Source organism: Haliotis asinina, chromosome 7 (genome assembly GCF_037392515.1).
Source record: "Haliotis asinina isolate JCU_RB_2024 chromosome 7, JCU_Hal_asi_v2, whole genome shotgun sequence".
NCBI lineage: Eukaryota > Metazoa > Mollusca > Gastropoda > Lepetellida > Haliotidae > Haliotis > Haliotis asinina.
The window spans coordinates 55,432,737-55,460,686 of record NC_090286.1 but is presented as its reverse complement, the minus strand read 5'-3'; the positions used below and the strand labels follow the sequence as shown (position 1 = coordinate 55,460,686).

Sequence of the window (27,950 nt, the reverse complement as noted above, 5' to 3'; positions counted from 1 at the left end):
TGCTTAATCTGGATGCATATTCCACACTCATGGTTGCTAACGTTTCTAAAACTGTTAAGAAGAAAATCTGTTAATCGATTTGAGGTAAATGTTTTAAAGACGCACTTGAAATATGTGTGCTGTTATCTAGGGCAAAACACTCATCAGTTTCCAATGGAGATATATGGATATGAAAAGCGGGATTTTGATTGCTATGACACATCAATTTTGACAGAGCCCATTGATGGAATTATTCATCCCATTAGTAATGGAGTTCTCACTGAGGTGTCTAAGTCGGGAATTAATAAAGCATGAAGTGGCATTTCTGTGTAGATTCGTTTAGTTTAACTTGATATATTGGTGTATGAATGTATGTCAAAATGTGACTTTATACAATAAGTGAGAAGTTATTACTCATAAAGCCATAAGCTTTATTTTTGAGACCATTTACAATTCTGATGAAACGATAAGTTAAGGCTTCATGACTCCCAGCCACAGTAATAGTGTGGGAATATTCATGATTGAGAGTTAGTAACCCTCATTTTCTCACAAACAAACAGGTATGGATTCATATTGTTTTGCTGAAGCATGTATACAAAGAATATGTCACTCAGTGTCATCGGTTCTTTTACAGGAACAATACCAGTTCTGTTACCAGCTCATCATGGAATATCTTGACAGCCAAGAGTAGCTATAGCAACTGTTGATCAACCATAGCAACATTCCACGGTTACAATGACCACCATCCCAGCATTCCATAGCTCAAAGCAAATGCTTGTGATGTTTTAGTATCTCAAATTGTCATTTTCAATTTTACAAACCATGAAAGCTTTAGTCAGTGTTATGTAATGGAGATATTACTTTTGCTCAGATTTATATATATGTTGTATACCACCAGGATATTTTAACAAGTTGTTTATTGATTGTATTTTCTGATACAAACTGAAGAGTTAGATATTTTTAATTGTGTTGACTTTTAAAGATTGTTGAATTCATTTGCAACTTCTGAAAGGTTGTTATATAAGTTACCTATGTCAGTTTGTTTATTTGCCAATGGTTAAATTGCAAATGATAGGAAAGTAGTGTGTTCAGAGACAACAGGTAGTGTATTTCCCAGATTATGCATTCACTGCTCATGTGATGTGTCATACAAATGTTTATTAACTGATAAAAGTATTACATGTATGTCTGGGACTGCCCTCTGTACAGTATGCTGTTCTCTGTTGTGTCTGCATACCAAGGCTGTGATGCAGTGTGACATATTGTGAAATCTTGTTATAGTGGACTCTGTCCAGACACATAGTCCAACTGACTATGTCCAGGGATACAGTCCTACTGATGGTGTCCTCTGATACAGTCCTACTGATGGTGTCCTCAGATACAGTCCTACTGTTGGTGTCCAGACATGCAGCCCTCCTACTGATGGTGTCCATGGATTTAGTCCTACTTGTGGTGCCCGGACATACACTCCTACATGATGTCCTCAAGACCTACAGTCCTACTGATGGTGTCCAGGGATACAGTCCTTCTGATGTCCAGATGTAAAGTCCTACTGATGGTGTCCAAGGATACTGTTCCACTGATGGTGTCATGGGCATACCAATGAGACACTGATGGTGTCCAGACATACAGTCTTGTTGATGATGTCCAGGGATATAGGTAATGGTATCCAAGGATACAACCCTAATGATGGTGTCATGGGCATACTAATGGCACACTGATGGTTTCTAGAAATAGTACAGCTGATGGTATCCAGACATACAGTCCTACTGTTGGGATACAGTCCAGGGATACAGTCCTACATGATGGTGTCCAGTCCCACTGATGGTTCCCAGACATACAGTCCTACTGATGGTGTCCTCAGAAACAGTCCTACTGATAGTGTCCAGACATACAGTCCTACTGATAGTGTCCAGACATACAGTCCTACTGATGGTGCCCAGACATACAGTCCTACTGATAGTGTCCAGACATACAGTCCTACTGATAGTGTCCAGACATACAGTCCTACTGATGGTGCCCAGACATACAGTCCTACTGATAGTGTCCAGACATTCAGCCCTACTGATGGTACCCAGACATACAGTCCTACTGATGGTGCCCAGACATACAGTCCTACTGCTGGTGCCCAGAGATATAGGTGATGGTGATAGACTCAGTGTTGGCATCCCTATGCAATGGAATTGTCATCAATACGTCATCCAACAGCCTGTTCATACATCCATCAACTCATATGCATCCATTATAGTCATATGTACATACACAGTTCATGGTATCATATCCAGTTTTCAAATATTGGTAATCAAAACGAAATATTAGATCAACAGAGTGTATTTAGCTCACTATTTACGGTATATTTGAAGTTGTCTGCATCAACTGCTCGAGGTTGCATGAGCGTGTGTCTGAGAAATTCACGTCACCAGCACCAACTTGGTCACTGAGTTAAATTCTTAATATCTTTATATGCAAAAAGCATTTATTGTATATTACAATTGCGAACGTGTATCCACAAATGTATCACAGGGATATATATTCCTGCTTTAGATGCCAGTTATTTTTGCATAGTGACACGTCCAAGTACTGAATGCTGAATATAAAGCTATAAAGCAAGAAATTAACCATTGTCATTCTTTATGTCAGAAATAACAAACACTTATCCATTGAGGCTGTGTTTCCTAAGAGTTTTTACCAATTGATCTTCTGATTTACACAAACATTTTGCTCCAGTGGTTCAAAGTTAATTTTTGAAGGATCGTTTTGTGCCATTCTGTGTGACTCTTACACTATGGGCTTCCTGTGGAGGTTGTCTGTGTTATTTCCTGTATACTGTGATGAGTGTTTGGATTCAACACCTTGTATCATTCTTCATGCCATTACTGTCACATTTTCGTCTTTCATTAGTATAAGTGCATCGTCAGTACTTCTCTGGTGTGTGAACACAGCACTCTTCTAACACCAAAATACAGCTACTCTGCATAGTAGTAGAGTGTGTCTACTTCAAGCATGGTATCACAGGCCACAGAACTCAGATGAGCTCAAACCGTTCAGAATTCTATACAGTGCCTCTAAGGCAATGGCTCATGCTGTCATCAGATAAATGAAATTTTGACTGCTGTCTGGTCAGAGGAATTGCTGGTGTCCTGCTTGCTGAAACTAGTCTGTGGTTAGATTCAGTGACCACAGGTACTGACCCTGCCGTGATACTGCTGTTAAATTTGTGAAAGAGGTGTATAATTATGCTCACAGGCAGTGACCACACAAAGTATTACACATGATTGGGGAAGGCAGTGTGTTCACACCAGGAGGTCATCATGATGGTACAGTTACAATCATTCTGTGAACAAATATGCCACTGTGTATTTGGTTGGCTGTATAGATTTCTTATTGTCCTGTTCGTACCAAACCCCAATACTAAGATGAGTGAGCACTCTGCACACTAGCTGTATCTAACACTCTAGATTAGTTAGTGATGACAAAAGCATTGACGAAGAGGATAATACATCATTGGGTGGTGTGTTACATTATCCAGATCCAATGCAATCTGCTGAGTAGCTTTTTACCCCTGCTAGACCCAGTTTGTTGGTAGCGCACTATTGTGAGTGGGGACTTTCGTGTTGTGAGGTTGTGATTTACTAGATTCTTTCTGTCCAAGGTTGTGAATCCTGTGCAATGCTGACATTGCATGCATAGAAATGGATTATGTCTGAAGTTGAATCTGCTACTGGACTTACAGTCTGTCTCCGTGAAGGTTTTGATCTGATGGGTTATGTTTTGTCACTCTTTGAAAGAACAACATGCTGTTTCTTCATTCATCACTGTAGTAATAATAATGTGATTGTTGTTCAAGATTGGACAAAATATAATTGAAGTAATTGTTAATAAGTTTAATACTTATTAGGCACATGTGTTGAACTTAATTTGATACTTTGCTCTTGTCTCTGAACAAATTCAAACTGCTTGATTACAATCCATTGCTTGCAATAAATTGCCATAGCAATTAAAATTAGAATAAAACTCTTAATCAGTTTCTTTCTCTGAAATTCCGGAGCATGTCAAGTGACAAAGATTATTGATTCTGTCCATTAGAATAAGTACAATTCTTGTAATGTGCATTTGATTAATAGCCAAATTAGAAACAGAATAGGTCTACACAGATTCAAGTAAAACTTTGTCTCATGTTTGTCATTTAACTAGAAGTGTCTGGTCACCATGCACAGATCTGATCTGTCACTTTGGAAATAATCCATTTTCATGTTTGATGTACTAACCTATTGTTTTTCATTATAATGAAAACTTGGAGCAAGGTGTACGTCAATCTGACCCAGGTTCTAGGGACTACTGTGTGACATTTTTTCTAGTGCCGTTGGTTTGGCTTAGTAAACATGTGTATATATATATTTTAGTGTGTAGTTGAAGCCAGTCATAGATAGATCCAAATGTGCTAACACCTTTACCTTGTACATTTATGTATCCTTATGTTTGCATACACCTTTTCTGTGCTACAAAACTTTCCATACTTCCAAGATGTCTCTCAATCATGTTGACATCTATTCTGAAATCAGACTTATTTTTGACATGTTTTTCAAAACTGTAGTCTAATTTTTTTGTCATTTAGTATTATTCAGTATAATTGCACCAAAGAAATATTTCTTTTTTTCTTTTGGACAAGTTATCATTAAGTTTTCATTGTGAAAGTCATGTTCATTATTCATTCATTACTGCTTTTTCCTAGCGATCATAGATAATATGCTTTAATGCCCTTAACTTATTTTTTCATAAACTCCAATTTTCTGCTGTGTAAATAATTTCCTAGAATAGTCACTTACTGAGCTTAAAAACATGTACATTATTTGTTAATCATGTTTACAATTTGACATTGATTATTATCCGGGATCAAGAACATTCTTTGCCATGAACCATGAACAGTTGCAGTAAGATAAAAACATTGAAGGAAGATAACTCCCACCTATGAGCTGTCGTTTACACTACAACGAACATGCTCATGAATTCATAGGCAGTTTAATGGCCATACTTAGCTATATTGAACAGACAGCTAGCAAAAATTTTGTATTTCTTTGAAAAAGAAAATTTAAAATATATGTTTAGTGCATTTAAGTGCTGGCCAGTGTTCTTAGATCTCATTTACCACAGTGAAGGGTTGCATATCAATTTTGCTGCCATGTCCTATTCTTGAAGGAAGAATGTTAACTTGGTATCTCTTGAGTGGTTGGCAGATAAATCTCAAAAGCTGATAGATGAATCTCTTGCATTATACATAGCTTAGCCTGCACACAGGGAAGTGGCACGGCAAAATGAATCATGGGCAATGAAGTTGCAGTTTTATATCGGTTTGAAAAAGCTCTGGTACAATATTGTAGACTACACTCGTGAGTATTAATTAAGGTGGGTCAATGCCAGCAGTCATAAACTGCGAGTAGAGGTAGTACTCATAACACAAGGAATTAACACAATTTGTCTAAAAGAAGTTACTTTTGAAATGCTTTCGTATCCAAATCTGTATTTCTGATACAGGCGATTCTGCTGCTGTGTCCACATTCCTACTCTGTTCAGCTTTGGTTAATCAGTGGTATTTACATTATGTTGCGTGCAAGATATAACATAATATTGAATTTTATTTAGTTACCATTAAAATGATTTACACTATTCAATGTATTTATGGCCCAGCACCCTCATGACAGTAGTTGTAGGGATGCAGCTAGTTTGAGTGACATTTCAGAACACATTTTTTTATTTCATAAATGTGATTCAGATAGTTTATCAGCTGGACCTTATGAGGCATGTCTGCAAAATCAGTGAAGACATATCTTTAAACTTTCCTCTATTGGACTTGGCATCTCGCAGATGATTGAGATGAGTCGGCCTCTCACAGCTTCCCTTCCCACACCTGGAACAGGGACATTAAATGGTAATACCACAAGGATAAAGTGAGTTTTTGATTTTAAATTGAATTTGAGTTTTCTCAGATTTATTGTGAAGGCTGGGCTGTAAATATTTTGAATTAAATGACTGAAAATTGGGACTATTGGTAAGTTTGTAAATGGTAGTTGGCGTTGAACGTGTGCTGTCTGGCACGGTGATTGTTGGAGAGTGCTGCTGCTGCTGCTGGCCTGTGTCACCTTTGTTTGATGACTGCATATTGCATACTCATGCTTCGGGTAATGAATAAATAAAATAACACTGAATCTGGCTTTGTTATTGCATTTTACTATGAAGATTGTTTAACTGTGTGTGGAGGATGTTTGGTAAGATCAACTTTGTGAGGACCTGGACTTGCGGATCCTTGGGTCTGATCAGATCTTGATTATTGGATCAGTCCTGTGTCCAAGAATGCCAGGCTGGATATAAACCAGTATCATATTTGAAGTTCCATGGTCTAGTGGATACTGCCCATCGGGAGTGGGATGTTGATGGTTGTGTGTATTGTCATTGCAGAGTTCGGATTGTACTGGTAGCTAAAACTACGATATTCTCTTGACCATTCATTAATTTCCATCATCTGTTTCATTCTGATCCAGTATAAGGATCAATATGGCAAAAGAGTCTGCCAGTGTCCACTGAAATGTTAACTGCCTACTTGAATGATTTCTCTATTGCTGACTGGCTACAGTGTATAAAACAAACACTCTTCCCACAACCAGTAACATCCAGTTATGGGACTAGTGATCAAATGAAATCAGTGTTTTTCAGTCTGGAATTATTCAACAACAGACTATCCTGACAATGGATGAATAGCAACAGACTGGAACCATGCTAAAAATGTCACAATATAGAAAAAACTTGATGGCTAACAACTTCTTTATTTCGATACAGATGCTTGTATCATTGTCGAGCAGGAGTGCTTGATAACGGTGCAAGAATGTGTATCGAAGCATCGCATTCAGCATTCGCAATAAAAAATGTGTGCAATCATTGTACATACCACAAAAAAGAGAGAACAGACTTGATGATTTACAAACCGCTGCCATATAGCTGGAATATTGCTGTGTGCGGCTTAAAACAAAACTCACTCACTCACTCACACTACAACAAAACACAGAAAACAGGTGATAATTTATTGTTTTGACATGTGTTCCCCGATACAGAACATACCAGGAGAAGTAAAACAGTATCACAGCCAATGTCTCACTCGTTCACTCACTGGACACATATGCTTCAGTTTACACAATGTTGCAATATCAAGCCACTCAATAAGGTCTGTTTCTCATCAACCACAATAAAATATCTAGATGGTAGATGTCTATATTTGGTTCATTTGTCATGGTTTGATCTTATATTCCATGATTTGAACTTTTATACTGTCACGGATTTTAAACTGATTCTTGTCCGATTATTCCATATTTGTGAGTTTTTCCATTCTGTTTTCAATGGCACTCAGGTTGATTGTGAAACAAGACTTTTATCACACAACAATCAATGGATGATACAATGGCGGTGGATTTCAAATCATCACCATCAGCTTCAGAATGTTGGGGTAATATCATGCTTCAGGTCTGTAAAATCAGTATTTTCTGGCACTGCTGATAAAGCCAAATTAGGGTACATGAAAAGCATTTGCAAGGTGCCAGATTGTTGTTGTCCAAGGACACCACAGATGCTTTCACTTGAACTGACCTGTCTTTCACAGTGATGATATTAAACTTGGGCATTCCAAGTTCCATCCACGCTGAAACCACCTGTAACATATCATCATTTATATCCTACATATCTGGATTGTCTATCTGTGATATGAAATACACTGGAACATGACATGGAAGCAAATTATAACATATTTCATTGTTCATGTGAGTATCATGTTGATAACATGTTTATATAAAGCATAATAATTCTTTTTGGCATCAACATTCCTCTGATGTGTATCCATAATAATTCAGGCTTGAGATTGAAATGCATCAATAATTTGACACATATCAGTCTATCATTGACTTTATTATCAAACATGACCGCAACATGACCACTGGTACAAATCTACACATGTTTGTGCCTATGTGATATACCTGTGTATCTGGGATATTCAAAAAGTTGGTCTTTATGAAGTGTTGCCTGGAAATGGGAGACAGCATTGTCAGCTCAACACTTTCCAAATTTATTGCAACAAAAACTATGTAACTAATGATATTTCTCCTTGCAGAATCTTTATCAGTAAGATGGGCAGATGGCGTTGTGGAAGAGTCTGATTGTAGTTTTAAACATCACCCAGAATCTCACTGTTACATGTTAAATAAGTCAGATATGAATTGCACTTCATGATGTCAAACATATCCAACAGAACATGGTGTCATCAAACATCATGGGTCATGGTGTACAAAAACATCATGACAAGTGTTGTCAACAATGCAACAGCTCATGATGTCAAACAACATAACAACTTATCACATCGTGTCACACATACATCACAGGATGTCATACATCAATCACATTACATGGTGTCAAACATCCATCTCACCACATGTCAAACATATGTCACACCACATGGTGTCCCAACATCCATCACACCTCATGGTGTCAAAGGTCACACCGCATGGTGTCTGATATCCATCACACCACCTAGTGTCAAACATTCTTTACACCACCTGGAGTTCACAATACAACACACCATGAAGTGTTGAACAGATATTACACCACAAACTTCACATTACAAAGTGCCAAACACTCATTACACCACATGGTGTCACACACACATTACATCCCATGGTGTCAAACATACATTCCACTGCATGGTGTCAAACATCCATCACACCATATGGTGTCAAATATCCTCCACACCACCTGGTGTTAAACATGTCACACCACATGGTGTGAAACACACATTACACCACATGGTGTCACACACACGCATTACATCCCATGGTGTCAAACACAGACTACACTACATCCTTCTCACCACACAATCTCAAGCACACATTACACAACATGGTATCAAGCATCCATCACACCACATGGTGTCAAACATCTATCTCAAAAATGGTATGAAACATCCATCACACCACCAGGTCACGCACACATTACACCACATGGTTTCAAACATACATTACACAACATGGTGTCAAGCATCCTTTACACCACATGGTATCAAACATGTGTCACACCACATGGTATCAAACATGTGTCACACCACATGGTGTGAAACACAAATTACACCCCACAGTGTCAAACATACATTACACTACATGGCGTCAAGCATCCTTCCCACCACATGGTATCAAACATACATTAAACAACACGGTGTCAAACATCCTTCACACCACATGGTGTTAAACATATATCACAAAACATGGTGTCAAACATGTGTCACACAATATGGTGTGAAACACACGTTAAACCCCATGGTGTCAAACATAGACTGCACTACATGATGTCGAATATCCGTCTCACCACATGGAGTCAAACATCCATCACACCACATGATGTCAAATATCCATCACACCACATGATGTCAAATATCCACTGCACCACATGATGTCAAACATCCATCACACCACATGGTGTCAAACATCTGTCACACCACATGGTGTCAAAACATTTGTCACACCACATGGTGTCAAACATCCTTCACACCACCGGGTGTCAAACATCTGTCACACCCCATGGCATCACATCCATCACACCACATGGTGTCAAACATCTGTCACACCACATGATGTCAAACATCTGTCACACCACATGGTGTCAAATATCCATCACACCACATGGTGTCATACATCCATCATTACTAACAGGGTGTCAAACATCCATCACACCACATGGTGTCAAACATCTGTCACACCACATGGTGTCAAACATCTGTCACACCCCATGGCATCACATCCATCACACCACATGGTGTCAAACATCTGTCACACCACATGATGTCAAACATCTGTCACACCACATGGCATCACATCCATCACACCACATGGTGTCAAACATTTGTCACACCACATGGTGTCATACATCGGTCAAACCACATGGTGTCAAACATCCATCATTACTAACAGGGTGTCAAACATCCATCACACCACATGGTGTCAAACATTTCTCACACCACATGATGTCAAACATCTGTCACACCACATGGCATCACATCCATCACACCACATGGTGTCAAACATTTGTCACACCACATGGTGTCATACTTTGGTAAAACCACATGGTGTCATACATCCATCATTACTAACAGGGTGTCAAACATCCGTCACACCACATGGTGTCAAACACATCACGCTACAGTACTTTCATTTTGTCTTAAGCTATGATATCACAAAAAATGACATTTTGTTTTTATGTGAAATATTTAAGATATTCTACTCTTATATTTAATAATAATACATATATTTGTACACACCCTGAGCCACCTTCACACGGGTACTGACCAGGTGGTCGATCCTGATATATACTGACACATGTACTGACTGGTTGATCTACCCTGATCTGCACTGACAGAGGTACTGACTGGATGGTCCATCCTGATATACCCTCTCAAAGATACAGACTGGGTGTTCCACCCTGATCTACACTGCCACAGGTACTGACTGGGTGATTCACTCTGACCTACACTGACACAGGTATTGACTGGGTGGTCCAGACAGTCTGTCTACAGATGACGAACTGGTAGCATAGAGAGGGAGTAGGAAAGGTGACCAGACAGACAATCCTCCAGCGTCCAGTATCTTCTGGACTGACAATGTTGACATAAGCATCGAAATTCTCAGGATGCTCAACTTTAGTTCAGCATGCACCAAAAAGCCATATAAATATCTTCTCACAGCATAAATCAGGCAATTCCGCTATTCATATTGTACATTTTTCATTATCACTGATGATAATATCATGATTATGTTTTCACTAACATTTTCTAATCATTTGAGTGAAAACTGAAATGCCCTTTATAAGCAATCATCACCATCACAATGTTTATGAATCACACACCTCATACAAGCAGGAAGCATAGCAAAAACAAGCATTTTTGCATTCAGACAATAAGAGTCATCAAAATGACCATGGATACCTCTTTTCTTAGAAATTTCCCTGTCCTCGGGAGTTTGTGTTTTCATTGAACTGTATTTGTTGTGTGAAACATACCCATGATCATTGTGTCATACAGCGCACATATCAAATTGTTTACATCAATTAATCAGTGCTTTGTGTGTGTTGTTATTGTTGTTGTTGTTGATACAATGGCCTTCATCACTAACGTCACCTTCACACTGACGGTGATGGATTATTTCTCTTCAGCAATGGCCGGTCGTACACCCAGTGCTCACCGACCTCATGGAAGCACTGAAACAGAATCAAATTTGAAACGCTTAAGTAAAAATATTAAGGGGATGTCTCTACCTACCATAGATAATTCACATGCTGACCTCTGTATACAAGTCCTCTGAGTAATTAAGTAGCTTCAGCTGTTTATACTCCTTCCAGCACTATTCCAACAACGTAACCAATGAGAACGATTGCACGAGCATCACACGTGGCCAAATGAACACTTCAAACCCTTGACTACCCTGATGGTGTAAGGAGAAGTTCTAGGTTCAGGGTTTACCTTGGTTTCCCATCTCTCCCCCTTTTCCTTCCTGTCTTTGGCCTCGTCACGTTGCCGCTGTTCCAGGAACTGCTTTCCCTCTGTCGCCTTCTCCACATTCTTGTGCTTGAGGTTGTACGTCACATCTCGCCATAACCTAAACATTTCACATATACATCACATCTCGCCATAACCTAAAACATTTCACATATACATCATATCTCGCCATAACCTAAAACATTTCACATATATGTCATATTTCGCCATAACCTAAACATTTCACATATATGTCATATTTCGCCATAACCTAAACATTTCACATGTATGTCACATCTCGCCATAACCTAAAACATTTCACATATATGTCACATTTCGCCAAAACCTAAACATTTCACATGTATGTCACATCTTGCCATAACCTAAACATTTCACATATATGTCAAATCTTGCCATAACCTAAAACATTTCACATGTATGTCACATTTCGCCATAATCTAAACATTTCACATGTACGTCACATCTCGCCATAACCTAAACATTTCACATATACGTCACATTTCGCCATAACCTAAACATTTCACATATATGTCACATCTCGTTATAACCTAAAACATTTCACATATATATCACATTTCGCCAAAACCTAAACATTTCACATGTATGTCACATCTCGCCATAACCTAAACATTTCACATGTACGTCACATCTTGCCATAATCTAAACATTTCACATGTATGTCACATCTCGTCATAACCTAAAACATTTCACATATATATCACATTTCGCCAAAACCTAAACATTTCACATGTATGTCACATCTCGCCATAACCTAAACATTTCACATGTACGTCACATCTTGCCATAATCTAAACATTTCACATGTATGTCACATCTCGCCATAACCTAAACATTTCACATGTATGTTACATTTCGCCATAATCTAAACATTTCACATATACGTCACATCTCGCCATAACCTAAAACATTTCACATATACGTCACATCTCGCCATAACCTAAACATTTCACATATACGTCACATCTCACCATAACCTAAACATTTCATAGTGGCAGTTTCACACGGCAACAGGATGAATGCCAGTATGATGAATGTGAGCATGAAGGTCACTGTCATAAAGTTTTAAGAATGATAATAGTGAGTATTATGAAGGTCAGTATGCTGGTGTGTAAAATAATATTAAGCAATATAAAAGTGAGTCTAATAAAGGTGAGTATTATGAAGACAAGTAGGTTGAAGATGAGTATGATAAATGTGTGTATACTGAAAGTATGTATGCTGAAGATGAGTATGATAAAGGTGAGTATGCTGAAGGTGAGTATGCTGAAGATGAGTATGATAAAGGTGAGTATGCTGAAGGTGAGTATGCTGAAGATGAGTATGATAAAGGTGAGTATGCTCAAGGTGAGTATGCTGAAGATGAGTATGATAAAGGTGAGTATGCTCAAGGTGAGTATGATAAGATGAGTCACACAAAGATGAGTATGACAAAGGTGAGTATGACAAAGGTAAGTACAATGTAAGTGCAGGGCACTGACCTGCGAGACTCGTACTCCTCTTGTTGGTCAGTCGGTCTCACCATTTTCTTGAACTTAGGTAATGTCTTCGTGTCTACAAATGTTTCATTTTGCTGAAACAGATATCCAACTAATTACCCATTGTAAAATATGACACAACAAGACTTTAATTTCTTACGACAAGAAAGGTTCTAGGTGTGACAGTGAAGGTCATTGTTTGATGTGTCAGCAATATTTCAGTGATACCATGACAGCCTATTGGTTTCCAAGTGTGAACCAAAAGCCTAAAAGCTAAAGGATGATAGAACCATGAACTATTTATGCAGCTGAATCCCACAAGACTGGGGGCTCATTAAGTAACAGACACAATTATTCACAACTTCAAGACATGGCTGGAATATCCCTATGAAGAAGTGAAAGGTTCAATGTTAAAAGCAAAATAACATCATAAATCATCTTTACCCCTGAGGCATATTTGCCATACATCACTCCGTTCCATTCTCCCTCCACGGTGAGGAAAGGGACCTTCTCATTGGGCTCGAACACCTTACTGGTTATTCTGTGTTTCTTTCCTCCGTAAAAAGGCTGCAAGAAATAGTGACACATTCTTTTGTATTTCAGCACCACTGGACCAGCAGTATATATGCTATATGTTGATACACATACAAAAAGTAGTTGACATAAAAAGCAAGCAAACTCTCACTTTTGTATGGAACTCCACAGTGGCACTGTATCCTGTTTTGGCACATGCAATCTGTACTTTCCCTCCCAGTTCCACCCACGGCACTGTCAGGATTGACCTGAAACAGAAGCACTGTGTGTATCTTCATTCACCTCTACCTACCTGAGTATCTCTGTACCTGTGTGTATCTTTTTAATCTACCTGAGTATTTTTTTTGTACCAGAGTGTATCTTTGTGTACCTGTGTACTTTTGTGTATCTGTGTGTACCTTAATCTACTTGTATGTATCTTCACGTACAAATGAGTATCTTTCAATACCACTATGAAAATGTGTGTGCCTTAATCTACTTGTGTATCTCTGTGTACCTGTATTTATCGTGTAGTTTATCTTCATCTACCTGAGTAACTCTGAGTACCTGTATGTATCTTTGTGTACCTTCAAGTACCAATATGTATCCTCTGGTGTTCCCATGTGTATATTCATGTACCTTGTGTTCCTCAATGTTCATCAACAGTTATCAACAGTCTCCAACATTTGGGACACTGTCATACGACGTAATGAGTGAGAGAGAGAGTGAGTGTGTACGGTCTTACAATGCTTTTTAGCATTATTACAACACTAAGTAAAACACCAGATATGGGCTTTACACATTGTACCCATACAGGGAATCAAACCTGGATCTCGAGTGTGACAAGCAAATGCCTTAACCATTAGGCTACCTCCAGCACTTATGAGGTAATGAGTCAAGACACATCCGGACACCAACTGGAAGATTCCTTGTTGTCAACAACATCTTATTTCATGTTAAGTTTGTTAGCTAGATTGGACATACCTGCCGTAACCATTGGGGAAGGTGAGTGTGTATTCCTCGTCATGGTCCAGGACAGACACCACGGCCTGACCAATCATATGGACACCGATGGACAGACCCAGGAACTTGGACTTGGTCCAGATGTATCCGTCCAGTGAGATGCGCTTACTGTGGTGTTCAGCATAGAAAGCTGAAACTGAAATGAAGGACAGCTTCATCAGAATCATCTAGGGAAACTTCTGGGCAGTGGTAATCCTTGTCTTCTAACTCGACCCTATTCCTGCTAAATCACACATGGGTCAGGCAAACCAGTGCTTATAGCATCATGATTGATCAGCTTCATTGGAGAGTGATGAAAACACATCAACTGGGTGAGGACTAGAACCACATATCACTGACTCACAACCTTGTAGTAACGTGGGTTTATCCATAATTATCTATTCCGCCCCGAAAGTTTGTGCTAGCCACAGAAGTCCACAGGAGCAGCAAAGAGATTTTAGTGCCTCCATAAGCATAAATACTACGTCATAAATGAAAACCATAGTGCTGATTATCCACATTATTTCATGTCACCTATCACTAAATAATTAGTAAGATGCACTAAACTGTATGAATGTTTTATAGGGTGAGAATTTCAATGAAACTTTGTTATAAGATCAGATTTTCTCTCAAAATATTGAACATGTTACGATTCCATCAAGGACGACAACGTACAGAGAGTTGCTGCACTAAACATGACCTTACATTCTACAAGAAAATCCACCACAACCATTTTGACAATGAAAGGAGCAGACACTTATTGCATTGCCATAGTAACATCACATTATGATACGGCCAATGTGCCAACACAAGTTATCTGCCCCTGAGCAGGAGTCTGAATATGTAATGAAATTTACGACTAATAGTAGCAAGTTTTAACAATAAAAGCTTGTCATTATTGCACATTCCAACCTCTTAAATGCCTCTCAAATATATTCTCTGTGAGTACTCACTGGGTGGGTGGTGAGACACTTGTTCTGCTATGAATGCTATGCTGTCTTTGGTAGCCCAGGGAACAGGACCATCTTCAACTGCTTCCTGCTCAAATAACCGGAACAAATTCATCACATCCATCAAGATAATTTAATTCATAATTCTTTTTTGTATTAAGTCCAAGCTCTTAAAATGTTCTGACAGTGTAAGTGAATGAGTTAGGCTTTACACCACTTTTAACAATATTCCAGCAATATCTTGTCCTACGACCAGAAGCAGGAATGTGATGTCTGATATTTCTGTACACTATTCTCTGCAGTGTTGGAGCTATAGCTACACACAACAAAATATTTATCAAAGTGTTAATCACAATAAGCCCTGACTTCTTGAGAACAGTATTAAAGGTCATATAAAGATGTGTTTTTTTATTAAAATTCAAAACCATCGTTTAAACTCCCTGAAGGAATAAAACTTTCACTTGAATTATAATCATCAAACTGGAGAACAGTATTGAAGGTCACAAAAAGATGTGTTTTTTTTCATTAAAATTCAAAACCATCGTTTAAACTACCTGAAGGAATGAAACCTACACTTGAATTATAATCATCAACACAAACAAACCGGTCAAACCTATCACCATATCTAATGATATTCATAATGGAGGGACATCTATACAGGCTAGAGTAGGTTCAGTCAGTTGTGCAGCATGACTGACATTGGCAATCTCTCTCAGACAGTTACAGATATATCCCTGGCATTTTTCAACGGAATACTTCGTATGTTGTCATGTTCTAACTTACTGTAGATTTTCCATCAGGAAGGTTCCAGAAGCACTTGAATGTCTCTCCGAGTATTGGGTTGTATGGTTTCTTGGCTATGTCGCTGTTTCTCCCAGCATGGAAGGCAGACAAGTACCACCGTACAACCTGTACTATGCGCTCCCGCGGTGTCTCAAGATCAACAACTCTGCACAACAAGGTTGCAGGTTTACTCACTCTGATATTCTTCAGTGGTATCCATCATGTCAGTTCACATGTCAAAAAGATACTACAATTGCAATACCTCAACACATCAATCATAGCTCAAGATGACCGCAACTCCAGCATAAAACACGGAACTACAACTGTCATGGCGTTATTATTGTATTTTTGAAAGGTGTCAATCCGATTCTTCTGATCTGAAATTCATGCACCCATCTAATGGTGTGCTCTGAGTATTTTTACTTTAACAGTCATGGTTCTCGTATGGGTTGTTACATAAAGCTGTACATAAAGGATGTCATTGGAAATTTCCAAAAAGATCACCAAAACAAAAATCTAAAAAAGTAGTTAACATCTTTATGAGAAGTCGTCTGAACACATCTGCTTCAAACTACACTAGGTTATTTCTACTGGTGGCGTAACAGACTTTCAATGTATTTATCTGTGACTTGATACTATTTTGTTCTCAATAACTAGATTCTGACACTGTCAACACTTAACGTACTACTATGAAAGCTGTGCATTCATTGGCTGACTCAAACTTACTTGACAAACAGATCCGGATGAGCAAAGAAGTCAGCATACATTTCCAACAATGACCTTCGTTCAAGAATAAAGGTGGGTAGGACGACCTTTGTGAGATCCATCCCAATGCGGACCTGGGACAGGAGGTGGGCGATGATGCTGCCATGCTGCTCCAGTGACCCCACTGACGGAGGAGAGATAATATCATCCACAAAACATTCACAACTGTCAGCAATATCTAGGATCATGTAATGTTGTTAAACAGATTCTTGGAAACATATCTGCAGTCACTGACAGTGGAACCACATGATTAAGCACTGGGGAATTAATGTGGACATTTTTATGGATTTTCAACCTCTTTATTCTATACAGGTGATGTTTCAACATAGATTCTCCTGTCGTCAAGAAAGTGATGACATCAGAATTTATGTCACCTATATAGAATAAAGTAGTTGTATATCCATAAAATTGACCACATTCTCCATCTACACAATTTCTAGAATCTCAATCACAGAGGTCACTGGGGAACTGCTGACAGTTGAAATGGCCAGAGCTTGTTTTACAGAACTGATCCAACTTAAGTTTTGGGATGGGAAGGTTTCTGGAAGGCATGCTGTACAGACACAGTATATCAGAACAAGTTCCAAAGTGATTCAAGGTCTTCTACAACCTGACATGTACTTTATTCATTTGTCAAGAGCAGATTATGTGGCTATCAGAAAAGACTGACCTCACGCAGCTCTCACACTTTCAGAATCAAAGGACCAAGTTATGCTTGTTCCAACACATATGACATCAGATTCCGCACAAGTGATTAGTTCTGGGGTCAGGTACCCCATCATGCATCTATTACATTGTCATTGATCACGTGTGGCCATTTATTGATTTCACTCTACAGTTTTGTATGCAGTGTTTCCTGGGTTCATCGTAAATTGTTAATTTAGATACCATGTCAAAACAATTGTAACAAAAACGAGAAATAAAAACAATGGAAATAAAAAAAAAAAAATTCCTAAAGACTTAAACTTAAGCAGAACCATGTCCACTCAGCAAAGTAAACTACTACAGTCAACTATAGATGGATTACTAGTGGAAATGACAGGATAACTCAAAGAAGCCAAAACAAAGTCCAGAGCACTCTGTCCAACTCAGACGCTGTCTTTCTCATATTGCTGTATAAACTGGACTGAACTTATAGTCCGAGCCTTCAGCCATCGATACAAGAAATTTCTTTGTAATTCAGGCTGCTGCATAATCTGGACTTATTAGTCGATCCCAAACTGGTCCAAATTAGACAGAGTGCATAGTAGAATCAGATTCCTGTAAACAACTAGCTCTCAGGACTGTTAACCATATTTCAATGAAATACTCACGATCCTCCTTATCTAAATCATCATAGAGTTCTGAAAGAGAAGAAGAAATGAATATTAAAACATTTCATAAAGACCGAGTGAGTGAGTGAGTGAGTGAGTGAGTGAGTGTGCGTTCTACAGCACCTACAACAGTATTCGTGTTGCATATGGTGCTCCAGCTTGATGTTGGAGGAACGCTCTAAATGTCAGATGTTTACCACTTTCTTGAAACACAAAAGCACAGCTATGGCGCTGACAAACCAAACACACACTAGGGGTGAATCGGGTTTAATTTTTTAAGCGGCAAATAAACAGGTGCTAAAATCATTTTTCCAGAAGCAGGCCTATGCACAACTGAAACAAGTGTGAGTGATGGTTTTATGACAATTGTCGAAAAATATGTTTCAATATGCAAACATAGTGGAGAAACCACACATCATCAGGATGAGTGAAAACTACTAGGCTACACCACTACCATGGAATCCCTTAGGACCCCACAGCACTGGATTTCTCCAACATGGGAAACATGCTCACTAGTTCAGGCTCACCTTGAACATCAGGTGAGACAGAGGTGAGCACCACATGCTGCACTCATCATTTATAAACAATATGTGTCTGCTGGTGAGACGTAAATATAGTACTCTGCGTGAGTGCGTGCATGCGTGCACGGGTGTGTGTGAGTGTATCACATGTTACACTAATACAGCAGCTATATACATGTGTAAATGTGTGCTGGTTACACAGTGCTAGCCTCCTGAGATACCATGACACTGTTTTAACATGAATACACCATACACACACATCACGTACGCAGCCGGCAAGTGTGGAGATCCACACATGGAAACAAGTGCCATCTTTTAAATTCTTACAGGATGCCAACTGAGGTACTGTTCAAAGTGGTGTTAAACTGTCATTCATCACTTACCTATGTCTTTACACAATAAAACAATGGACATCTTTGTGTTAAGTGGCTTTGTTTCCTTTATATCAATGAGCCATGTGGACACCAAACCCGAATACTTACCATCATAATAATCATCTTTGGAGGCTATAACTGGTGGTGAGACTTGTGTCTCGCCATTCTCGTCTCCTTCCACCATGAGGGTGGCCAGTTCACGTCTGGAACACAACAAGCATGTTACCAAGCATTATCCTAGGAATAAATGTCATGAGCATTTCGATCTCAAGTTTAGGGATGCTGGCCACAAGGGATCCAAATTCAGATGAAGGATCACAACAATTATTTTCAGACAATTGTTCTTCAGTTTCCATTTGAAAAAATATGTTCCATTGGTCAAATCTGTAATTTCTTTAAAAACCCCAAACACTTGGATTTGTTTATTTATGCTGCTGAAAACTCAGACTTTAAACAACACATCTTGGCTGACTTCCTCCAAATGTGGAGTTCAAGCCAAACAGAGAGCAAGCTTTTCATCCACAGTGACTTACTCGGGGGTGGTCTTCTGTGATGACTTCTGTTCCTCAGCATCATAGAACTCTTCGTCCTCACTGCTGGAGTAGGACACATCCGGGATGCCTGTCCCCCCGTTCAGAGTGGTGTCTGTCACTATCGGTGGCCCCAGGGTCGTCCCTAAAAACACACAAGTAGGTCTGTGACAGATGGCCATTATTCTTGACCCAGGTATAGAGCAGACGATGACAGATGGAGACAAAAGGATGTGCAGGATGCATCCAATACAGCACAGAAGACTGATAGATACTAACTTAATAAAGGTGATAGTACTCTTCTTGCACAAGTAAATTAGAACATCTTGCTCTACTAAGAAATCATGAGCATCTTCTGGACCAGTTTGTGAGTGTTATTTTTGAAAAGGTATAAAACTAACCAGTTTCTGCTATTTAAAACAACTTTCAATTTCATCAGTGTTTGCACTGTTGCAAACACATTTAACTAATTTCAGCTTAATGTATCAGCAAACACAAGAAACTGTAATACTTAATAATACAATGACTGACTCATTTGGTGAAATGTCACTTAACTATTATGTATTCCTAGTTTGATATGCATATATTCATTGCTCAGTATATATACACTGCTATTAATCTAATCTATTCATTGGCACTGCACCCATCTGTTATGTTGGGCACATCATACACACCATCCAGTAACTTCTCTATTAAGGACTCTAGCAGCCTTCACTAACTGGGGGCAAGTATTTCCTTAGTGTGATGCTACTGTTTATCAATTCACCCTCGTCCAGATAAGCCAACTAGAATTCTCCAACATCCCATACCCTCAACATTACCCATAATCTACAAACTCCAACTGTAACATGTAGTAATTTTGGAATGGTACAGAACAACTATATACAGTGGAATCTGTCTAAATTGGCACTCATTGGGACTGAAGAAATATTACGGTTTAGACAATGTGCTGGATTGTAGAGCTGATGATAAATGTACAAGTCACAGATGGGCCTGAGATTTTATGCCAGTGTTGACAACTTGTTGGATTGGACAGATGCCAGCTTCCACTGTATTCAAAGAACTTAATTAAGCACCCCCTGACACACAGGGTATGAGGAGAAGAGTGCTGGCTGTCATACAAAATGACATTTTGAATGTTTACATTTGCCAATAAATTCAACATTAAACATTCGAGGGCCATATTTGCAGGGACATGGTTTTGTATGAAAATCGTGTAATTTTCTGAATAAAACTAATATTTTATACTTATCCTGACTCATGCTTAGTTCCTTATCTCCTCCCTCTGTGTGAAGATAGTGGAACACATGAAATCCCTTGACGTTCCCTTCTTTTGAAGCGAACATACAATGACGCCCACCTACAGGAAGCCTCCCCGTTTCCCTGCACACTGGTCACATCAACAGCAGTCCTGTTCTTCCAACGTTAATCTGTGAAACAGGGGGAATCCATCCTGTCAAACTTCTCTTCTTGAGAAAAGATCACTGAGTGGAACGTGATGATATATAGATCAGCTAGCATCCTGCTAGTAATGCAACTGATATGTCAAGATTCCTATCATGATAAGTTGTGTCCCTTATATGTACAAGTATCTTCATTATGAGTACTGAGGTCATAATCATTTAATTGCTTGAGACAAGCACATGGACTCTCAACCATTTTACTCCACAGAGCGTCTTGGTCTCAAAAAGTCACAGAGTGTGAGATTTCAGATATACTAGTTTTTTCCTCCAACTAGTTATTCAGAGCCACTCTTTCTTCATGACGTCTTCATCATAGCGATCCTTCTTCATGTACAAGTAACTCCTTTACAAGTACAGGGTCATCATCAATTTTGATAAGATGGGGTGATTGGAACTCAGCACCTTTGTTGAACCGTTAGTTGTTGTGGAACAACAAATGTCCCAAACTGGTGAATGCCAGTGATGTCCTCGGTGGTGATGTCTCTTAGGTAGTGGCTGGCAAACACCGGTGATGATCTCCAAAAGCAGCCCTCCATGATCGTTGTAAGCGAACTATTTCCATATAGCACGGGTGTCGATGCCAAGGCTCTTACTTCATGTGGATTGGAAGCTCAGAGAGGTTCAAGTCCTGCAGCTTTGTCGGCCCTCAGTAAAGTGGCTCACATCTACACTGAGATAGTGTTATGGGATACTTCCGTAGGTGTCTCAGTAGATAGTGGGATGAATAGGAGCTTGAACTTTTGTCTCCTTGACTTAGTTCACTGAAGATGTATTTTCAATGCTCTGAGTGGGCACAATGAAAAATCCTGTGTATCACGTAGCCCAAGGAATGTAAATAATGCTGGGATGTGGAACTGTCGTACCGGTTCATTTTTGGCAATAAAATACAATTGCAAGTCCTTGGTGCACAATCTCATGATGATCAGTGTGGAATCATGTACAGATGAAGGCCAGAGCATGTATTTCTGACATCCGTGCTGCTATAGCTATGCCAAAAAACAGTACTGTCTGTGTCAAGAGTTTGAAGGATGTCTCATCTAGAGGCTCGTAAGTGTCACTGGTGAGATTTTGAAGTTTTAAAGTACAACATTCAAGTCCAAAGCTGGTACCTTAAATCCTCATTGTTGGTCTTCCAGCTCGAACGATCTTATTAGGGCAAGTAAAACTGGCACCTTGACCCCAGATCTCCTGGTGATGACAGAGCTGAGTGCTGCTAAGTAGGTCGATATTGAGGAATCTTCAAGTCCTGTAGTGTGCCATAGGTGACATAAGTAGTCCGCTACTTGATGAGGCTTGGCTTTGGTTGCAGTGATGCCCTTCCTCTTGGTGTATGTCTCAAATCGCATCCATTTATAGTCGTATAAGGAGCGAGTAGAGCTAAGGTGACTACCTTTGTCGCTCTAGTGGAATATCCTTGATGTTTTAAGCAGGCTTAGATACAATCCATACATGTAGAGGAACAATGTCAGAGCGCTTGTTTGGTGCGTGGATGGACTAGTAAGTTCTCCCATTCTGGCAGTTTCAGTAATGGTTGTCCTAGTTCCTCGATGAGTACTGGGAACTATTCTCTCACTGGCAAACAGGTGTGACCAAATCTGACTTCATCAATAATCTTCCAGTAATGTGATCTTAACACCGTTCTGTGTATGCCATGCTCGTTGCTGCAGTAACATTTCAGTTAGCTGAATATCTATGAAGATAGTCGGTGGTGTAGTATGAACAGGTACATGCTTCATCTGCAATGAAAATGTTGGTACCAGAATCACTTCATCTTCAGATCATCAGACTGCTATCTGGGTTTTAAACAACATCTTTTCAATCATATAAGTGTTGGTTACATCCGTAGACAACTTCCTGACATGAGAACACTAGCCACATTCTGCAAAGAGTGTTGTCCTTCAAAAACCAACCAGATTCCAGATGTGATGTTGCCGGTGTTGCAGCCAAATGATTATCATGAAAACTTGCACAGTTGGTGATTCCCCTTACTAGCATTCAGATTTGTGAGCATGTGTGTATAGATGACTGAGTAGAAGCATGTGAAACCTTCCACCGCTTAATACTGACGTAGGTAGACTGTCCTCCTAGTCGTTGTGTCAGTGTTCTCCAACTGAAGATTATACCGTAGTATCTTATACAGATGTTGCGAAGCGATTCGTATACTTCCCCATGTTGGTACAGGTTGATTGTATTAACCGGATTCAATGAAGTGTCAAAATAATCCTGTTGAATTACTCACTGCTGGTGCACGACAACCTGATGGCACTAACATCAGGGTTGGTCAAAGATGGATAATTATTGAAATGAAATAGTAGGAACTAAAGGCAAAACAGAGACAGGTACTCCTTCTAGTGATGCCATGTTTTGGCATGTGAGTTTCCTTGTGCGACCGATAAATCACAGAATGGAGTCAAGAAATCTCAAAAGATGGCCAAGTGTGTTTTGAGTATTGCCGACATCGCTTCTGATAGGGGTGTTGTGTTCATTACTGCTAAACTACCGATACTGCAGCAATTGTTCCGCGAGTGGGCTGCGTTTGTTTATATTTGAGATGAGGGGCCTGAGTACGACATATTAACACAGAACACACAGCAGACAGGCTGCAGACAGCTGCAGACAGCCATAACCTACACCAGGAGCACTGACTTCATCAGTGAAAATGGGCTCTCACATGATAAAATACATGTTCAACAACATAAAACATCTGTATATTAATCTTTGTATACCTTGCTCTCGTTTCATAATAATATACAATTTGAACGTTTATGACTTGTCTTTGTTCTGTTTTTCTGGTTCACAAGGGGATTTCTTACATCATTTGTCATGGTAAATTCTTAACCGTAACAATCAATTAAGACGAAAGCCGCATACCGCTAAATTTTGTGTAAAGGATGGAAACATAAAAGGATATTAAATGCTGTATAGGGACTTAAGTTGACTCTAACCATCTCATGGGCAATGGAGGAGAGAGTGACAAACAGGGCTGGTCGTGTGATCAATGTGGCAGGAAACAGGGAGGCTTCCTGTGGGTGATAGTGATTGTATGTCCATGTTGAAAGAAGGGAACTTCAAGGGACTTCAAGTGTTCCACTATTTTCGCATAGAGGGAGGAGATAAGCAAATAAGCATGAGTCAGAATAAGGAAAAACAGTATTTTTTATAAAAATGAGCAATTATCATCACAAAATAAACAGAAATTTTGTAATTTATGAACGGATGTGCTTAATTAAGTTCTTTGTGTATAGTAACGGTTTAGTCTCTAATGGCCTACATCTCTATTCGCCTACGTCTCCAATTGCCAACAAAAAACAAAGCTGACTAATGCACCCAAACTCTTATAATAAAACCGCCTGACCAGGAATATAGTGATCTTGACTGACTGTTGTTATAAGTATATTTTGTGGAGTAGGAAGATAGGCATATCCAATATTAATTCCATTATTCATTAATATGACAAGTATTGGCGAGTGAATGTTCTTATTTAGTGGTGATTCTTCCTATAAATGGCCTAACATGTCAAAATAAAAGCAATTGGTATTTTTAAGTTTTCATTTCCAAGAGATAAAGTGGTGAAAGGTTTGGTTTAACTTCTTTTCTGCTCCTCGTGTTCATATTCTTCTTTTCTATCAGGCAGATAATGTTTAGAGGGTTGTTATTTTTCCCCTTAAAAACAAATAATATATTTTTCAACGTTAATTTAATTTGTCTTTCACCCAGTATCCTGAGCCATGAGGACAATTTGGTCCCCACTCTCTTTACAAAACTATACTTAAACAGTACATGCCATACAAACTCTCACACCTGTTTACAAAATGTGCATAATGGTGATTCTCTAATTCCAATCTTGTGGAAATAAGTATTAGTTGTTAAAGTATTGTGAATAATCTTGTACTGGAAATATTTAAAATTTACACTGTGTGTACATCTACTGAGCATTAAATGTATATAGGCCTATCATTTGGGGGAAATTGTCTTCCCAATATTTCTTCCAATTAAGACATATCAATAAAAATAAAGTCATATTATACCTCTGTATACCTTGTTTCCTTCTGTCAAACAGAAGAGTCCAGTTTCAGATCATACAGGTGATACTCGTTTATCAATGAGTAAGCTGTGGTGTTTTAAGAATGTAGCTGAATAGAGATGTAGGCGAATAGAGCACAACCCATAGTAACCCCTAGCCTACGGCATAGCTTAGTGTTACCATAGTGACACCACTAGAATACTATAGCATACTATTTAGTAACCCCTAGCCTACAGCACAGCTCTAGTGTTACCACAGTGACACCACCCGAATAGTATAGCATACTATACAATAACCCCTAGCCTCCTGCATAGCTCTAGTGTTACCACAGTGACACCACCCGAATAGTATAGCATACTACACAATAACCCTTAGCCTCCTCCATGGCTCTAGTGTTACCACAATGACACCACCCGAATAGTATAGCATACTATACAGTAACCCCTAGCCTCCTGCATAGCTCTAGTGTTACCACAGTGACACCACCCGAATACCATAGCATACTACACAATAACCCTTAGCCTCCTGCATGGCTGCGCTGTTAACATAGTGACACCACTTCTGACATTTCCCGTACCGGAGGGTATTGCTATGTTAGGTAGCGAGGTACTGGATGAGACTGGTGCGTCATTAGCGACATCCACGGCCTGCTCAATGTTGTCGGTGGACAGGGAGGCAGGAACTGGAGGGAGGACCAGAACAGTGGACAGTGACCAGTGGAGTTAGGACAGGAGGTAGAAATGAAAAAAAATAACAACACCATTATTAGTTAAACATGTGCAAGTAGTTATATGGCATAAACTATTAGAATATGAGAAAGAACATTCTTTAAGTTTCTCTGATACAAAGAACAGAAAGTTGACTATGTTAGTAAGTATATCACAATACTATTTTAACACAAATTATTAAGAATCATTAAACTACTCAAAATGATAACTTGTTCTGTATGTATGATCTGTTATGGAAGCCATGAAAGCCATGGAAGCCATGAAGGTAGGAAATGTTTGAAGGAGGAAATGGAGGAGGAGCTAGGCAGGGTGACTCATGTACTGATCTGCTGAATACAATAAAACCCAGTGAGTGACGACACCCACTTAACCAACGCCCAACATGTTAACTACAGTCATTACTATTATGAATGTGTAAATTCTGCTGTAATGGTGAATCAGGAACAATCTGGTCTCCACAATCCTGGCATGGCTGCTATCATTCACTAGACCTCGATTCAACTTGATTTTCCATAATGGACCCTCAATTCAATTATTTTCGATTCGATTCTTCATCTAAGTAAACACATCAGATTTCATATTACTGTCAGAGTTGGCTTTTTAGCATGAAATCCATCGTGAACTTAGTGATGTCTACTAACAACAGTTTTCATTGGCTAATTAGCCCAGTGTCAGGAAATGACATTTTGCCTTATTTCAGGGCTCGAAAACTGGAGTTTGAGTCAAAATTCTGATACGGCTGTAATTTAATAATTTCAACAGGTATTCAACATTCTGATATGGCTGTATTCAAATACCTAATCCAAATAGTCATAATGGTCAAGGAAAATCGAAACCAAGGTGTCAGATTTGATTTTTCATGAATTGCACCGAATTGTTGCAGTCCTGGTGGATGATAGCATTGATACCATTACATGACGGAGGTGCAAGAGGAGGGGGAAATTCACACAAACACATCAACCCCACATCCACATTATCCACTTAAAACAACCTCAGAATAATGTCAGCTTGACAGACATATAATTCAATATGGTGGAAACAGGCAGTTACGTATGAGTAAAGTTTTCGCATGAGACAGTGTAATGCCAAATACCACATGTGTTGCAAAGTTTCATTACGTTGAAGTAACCAACATTCCAGCTGCAAAACAGCTAACAATTTAGTCAACCTATGACGAACAGGATCGGTGGTCAGGTTTGTGGATCTGGTTGATGTAAGTGACTGTATAAAAATTGCACAGATCGATGCTCCTGATGTCAATTACTGAACTGTCTAGTCCAGACTTGACTATTTACTGGTCAGAACCATAGAGTAGGAAAATGGCTAAGGGTGTCCCACAAAAAAACCAAAACAATTCAGCTACGGAAAATGTGTGGATGATTACTGGAATGAAAATTTGAAAGTCCCCACGTCTGATCCATATTGAAGTTATGGAGCATGACACATAGTGACTAAGATACATTTTCATATATATGCTTTTTTGATATATATGCTTTCATATATCCCCAAAGGGTGCAGTTACTGGGGACAATGGATTTTCTTACAGTGTGAAATGGAACTACTATGTCGATGTGAAGGCTCCTACCTTGACGTTTGATGTCACCAAAGTGGCTGAAGTTGGCATCATTGGTAAGGAGAAGCTGGTCATGGGGGGAGCCATTCAAGATGGGTTCTTTTAGGCTCTCCTGGAACCACAGAAACATGCTTACATGAGGAAAGACAAGACTACAAAGAGGTGTAGACAGGGCTACCATCAGGTTTAGACAAGGCTACATCAGGTGTAGACAGGGTCACCATCAGGTGTAGAAAAGGCCACCATCAGGGGTAGACAAGGTCACCAACAGCTGTAGACAAGGCCACCATCATCTATAATTCTGATTCATTTTGAATCGGTGAGGGTGCCCCCTAACACTATATGTGTTATAGTTAATATT

The 27,950-nt window shown here is 39.2% G+C and overlaps 2 protein-coding genes across 4 annotated transcripts in view; one reads left to right on the top strand and one right to left on the bottom strand.

The window, feature by feature from the left end:
* Window positions 1–6,182, top strand: part of LOC137290458 (receptor-type tyrosine-protein phosphatase epsilon-like) — a 55,344-nt gene extending 49,162 nt beyond the window's left edge. The window contains exon 24 of the mRNA XM_067821401.1: window positions 614–6,182. Within this exon, the coding sequence (XP_067677502.1) occupies window positions 614–670 (57 nt within the window). The 3' untranslated portion in view covers window positions 671–6,182. The remainder of the gene's footprint in view (window positions 1–613) is intronic.
* An 856-nt stretch (window positions 6,183–7,038) lies between these two features.
* Window positions 7,039–27,950, bottom strand: part of LOC137290819 (oxysterol-binding protein-related protein 9-like) — a 38,746-nt gene continuing 17,834 nt past the window's right edge. Inside the window, exons 8-22 of one of the 3 annotated variants that reach the window (XM_067821960.1) lie at window positions 27,602–27,701; window positions 25,866–25,970; window positions 19,805–19,946; window positions 19,380–19,474; window positions 18,377–18,406; window positions 17,025–17,187; window positions 16,299–16,464; window positions 15,519–15,603; window positions 14,548–14,722; window positions 13,736–13,832; window positions 13,495–13,617; window positions 13,054–13,145; window positions 11,519–11,654; window positions 11,177–11,256; window positions 7,039–7,673 (exon numbers count right to left, since the gene is read on the bottom strand). In XM_067821960.1, the coding sequence (XP_067678061.1) occupies window positions 11,179–11,256; window positions 11,519–11,654; window positions 13,054–13,145; window positions 13,495–13,617; window positions 13,736–13,832; window positions 14,548–14,722; window positions 15,519–15,603; window positions 16,299–16,464; window positions 17,025–17,187; window positions 18,377–18,406; window positions 19,380–19,474; window positions 19,805–19,946; window positions 25,866–25,970; window positions 27,602–27,701 (1,587 nt within the window). In that variant the 3' untranslated portion in view covers window positions 7,039–7,673; window positions 11,177–11,178. Of the gene's footprint in view, window positions 11,257–11,518; window positions 11,655–13,053; window positions 13,146–13,494; window positions 13,618–13,735; window positions 13,833–14,547; window positions 14,723–15,518; window positions 15,604–16,298; window positions 16,465–17,024; window positions 17,188–18,376; window positions 18,407–19,379; window positions 19,475–19,804; window positions 19,947–25,865; window positions 25,971–27,601; window positions 27,702–27,950 lie in introns of all 3 variants that reach the window. The other 2 variants (XM_067821959.1, XM_067821961.1) reach the window with 2 other exon arrangements.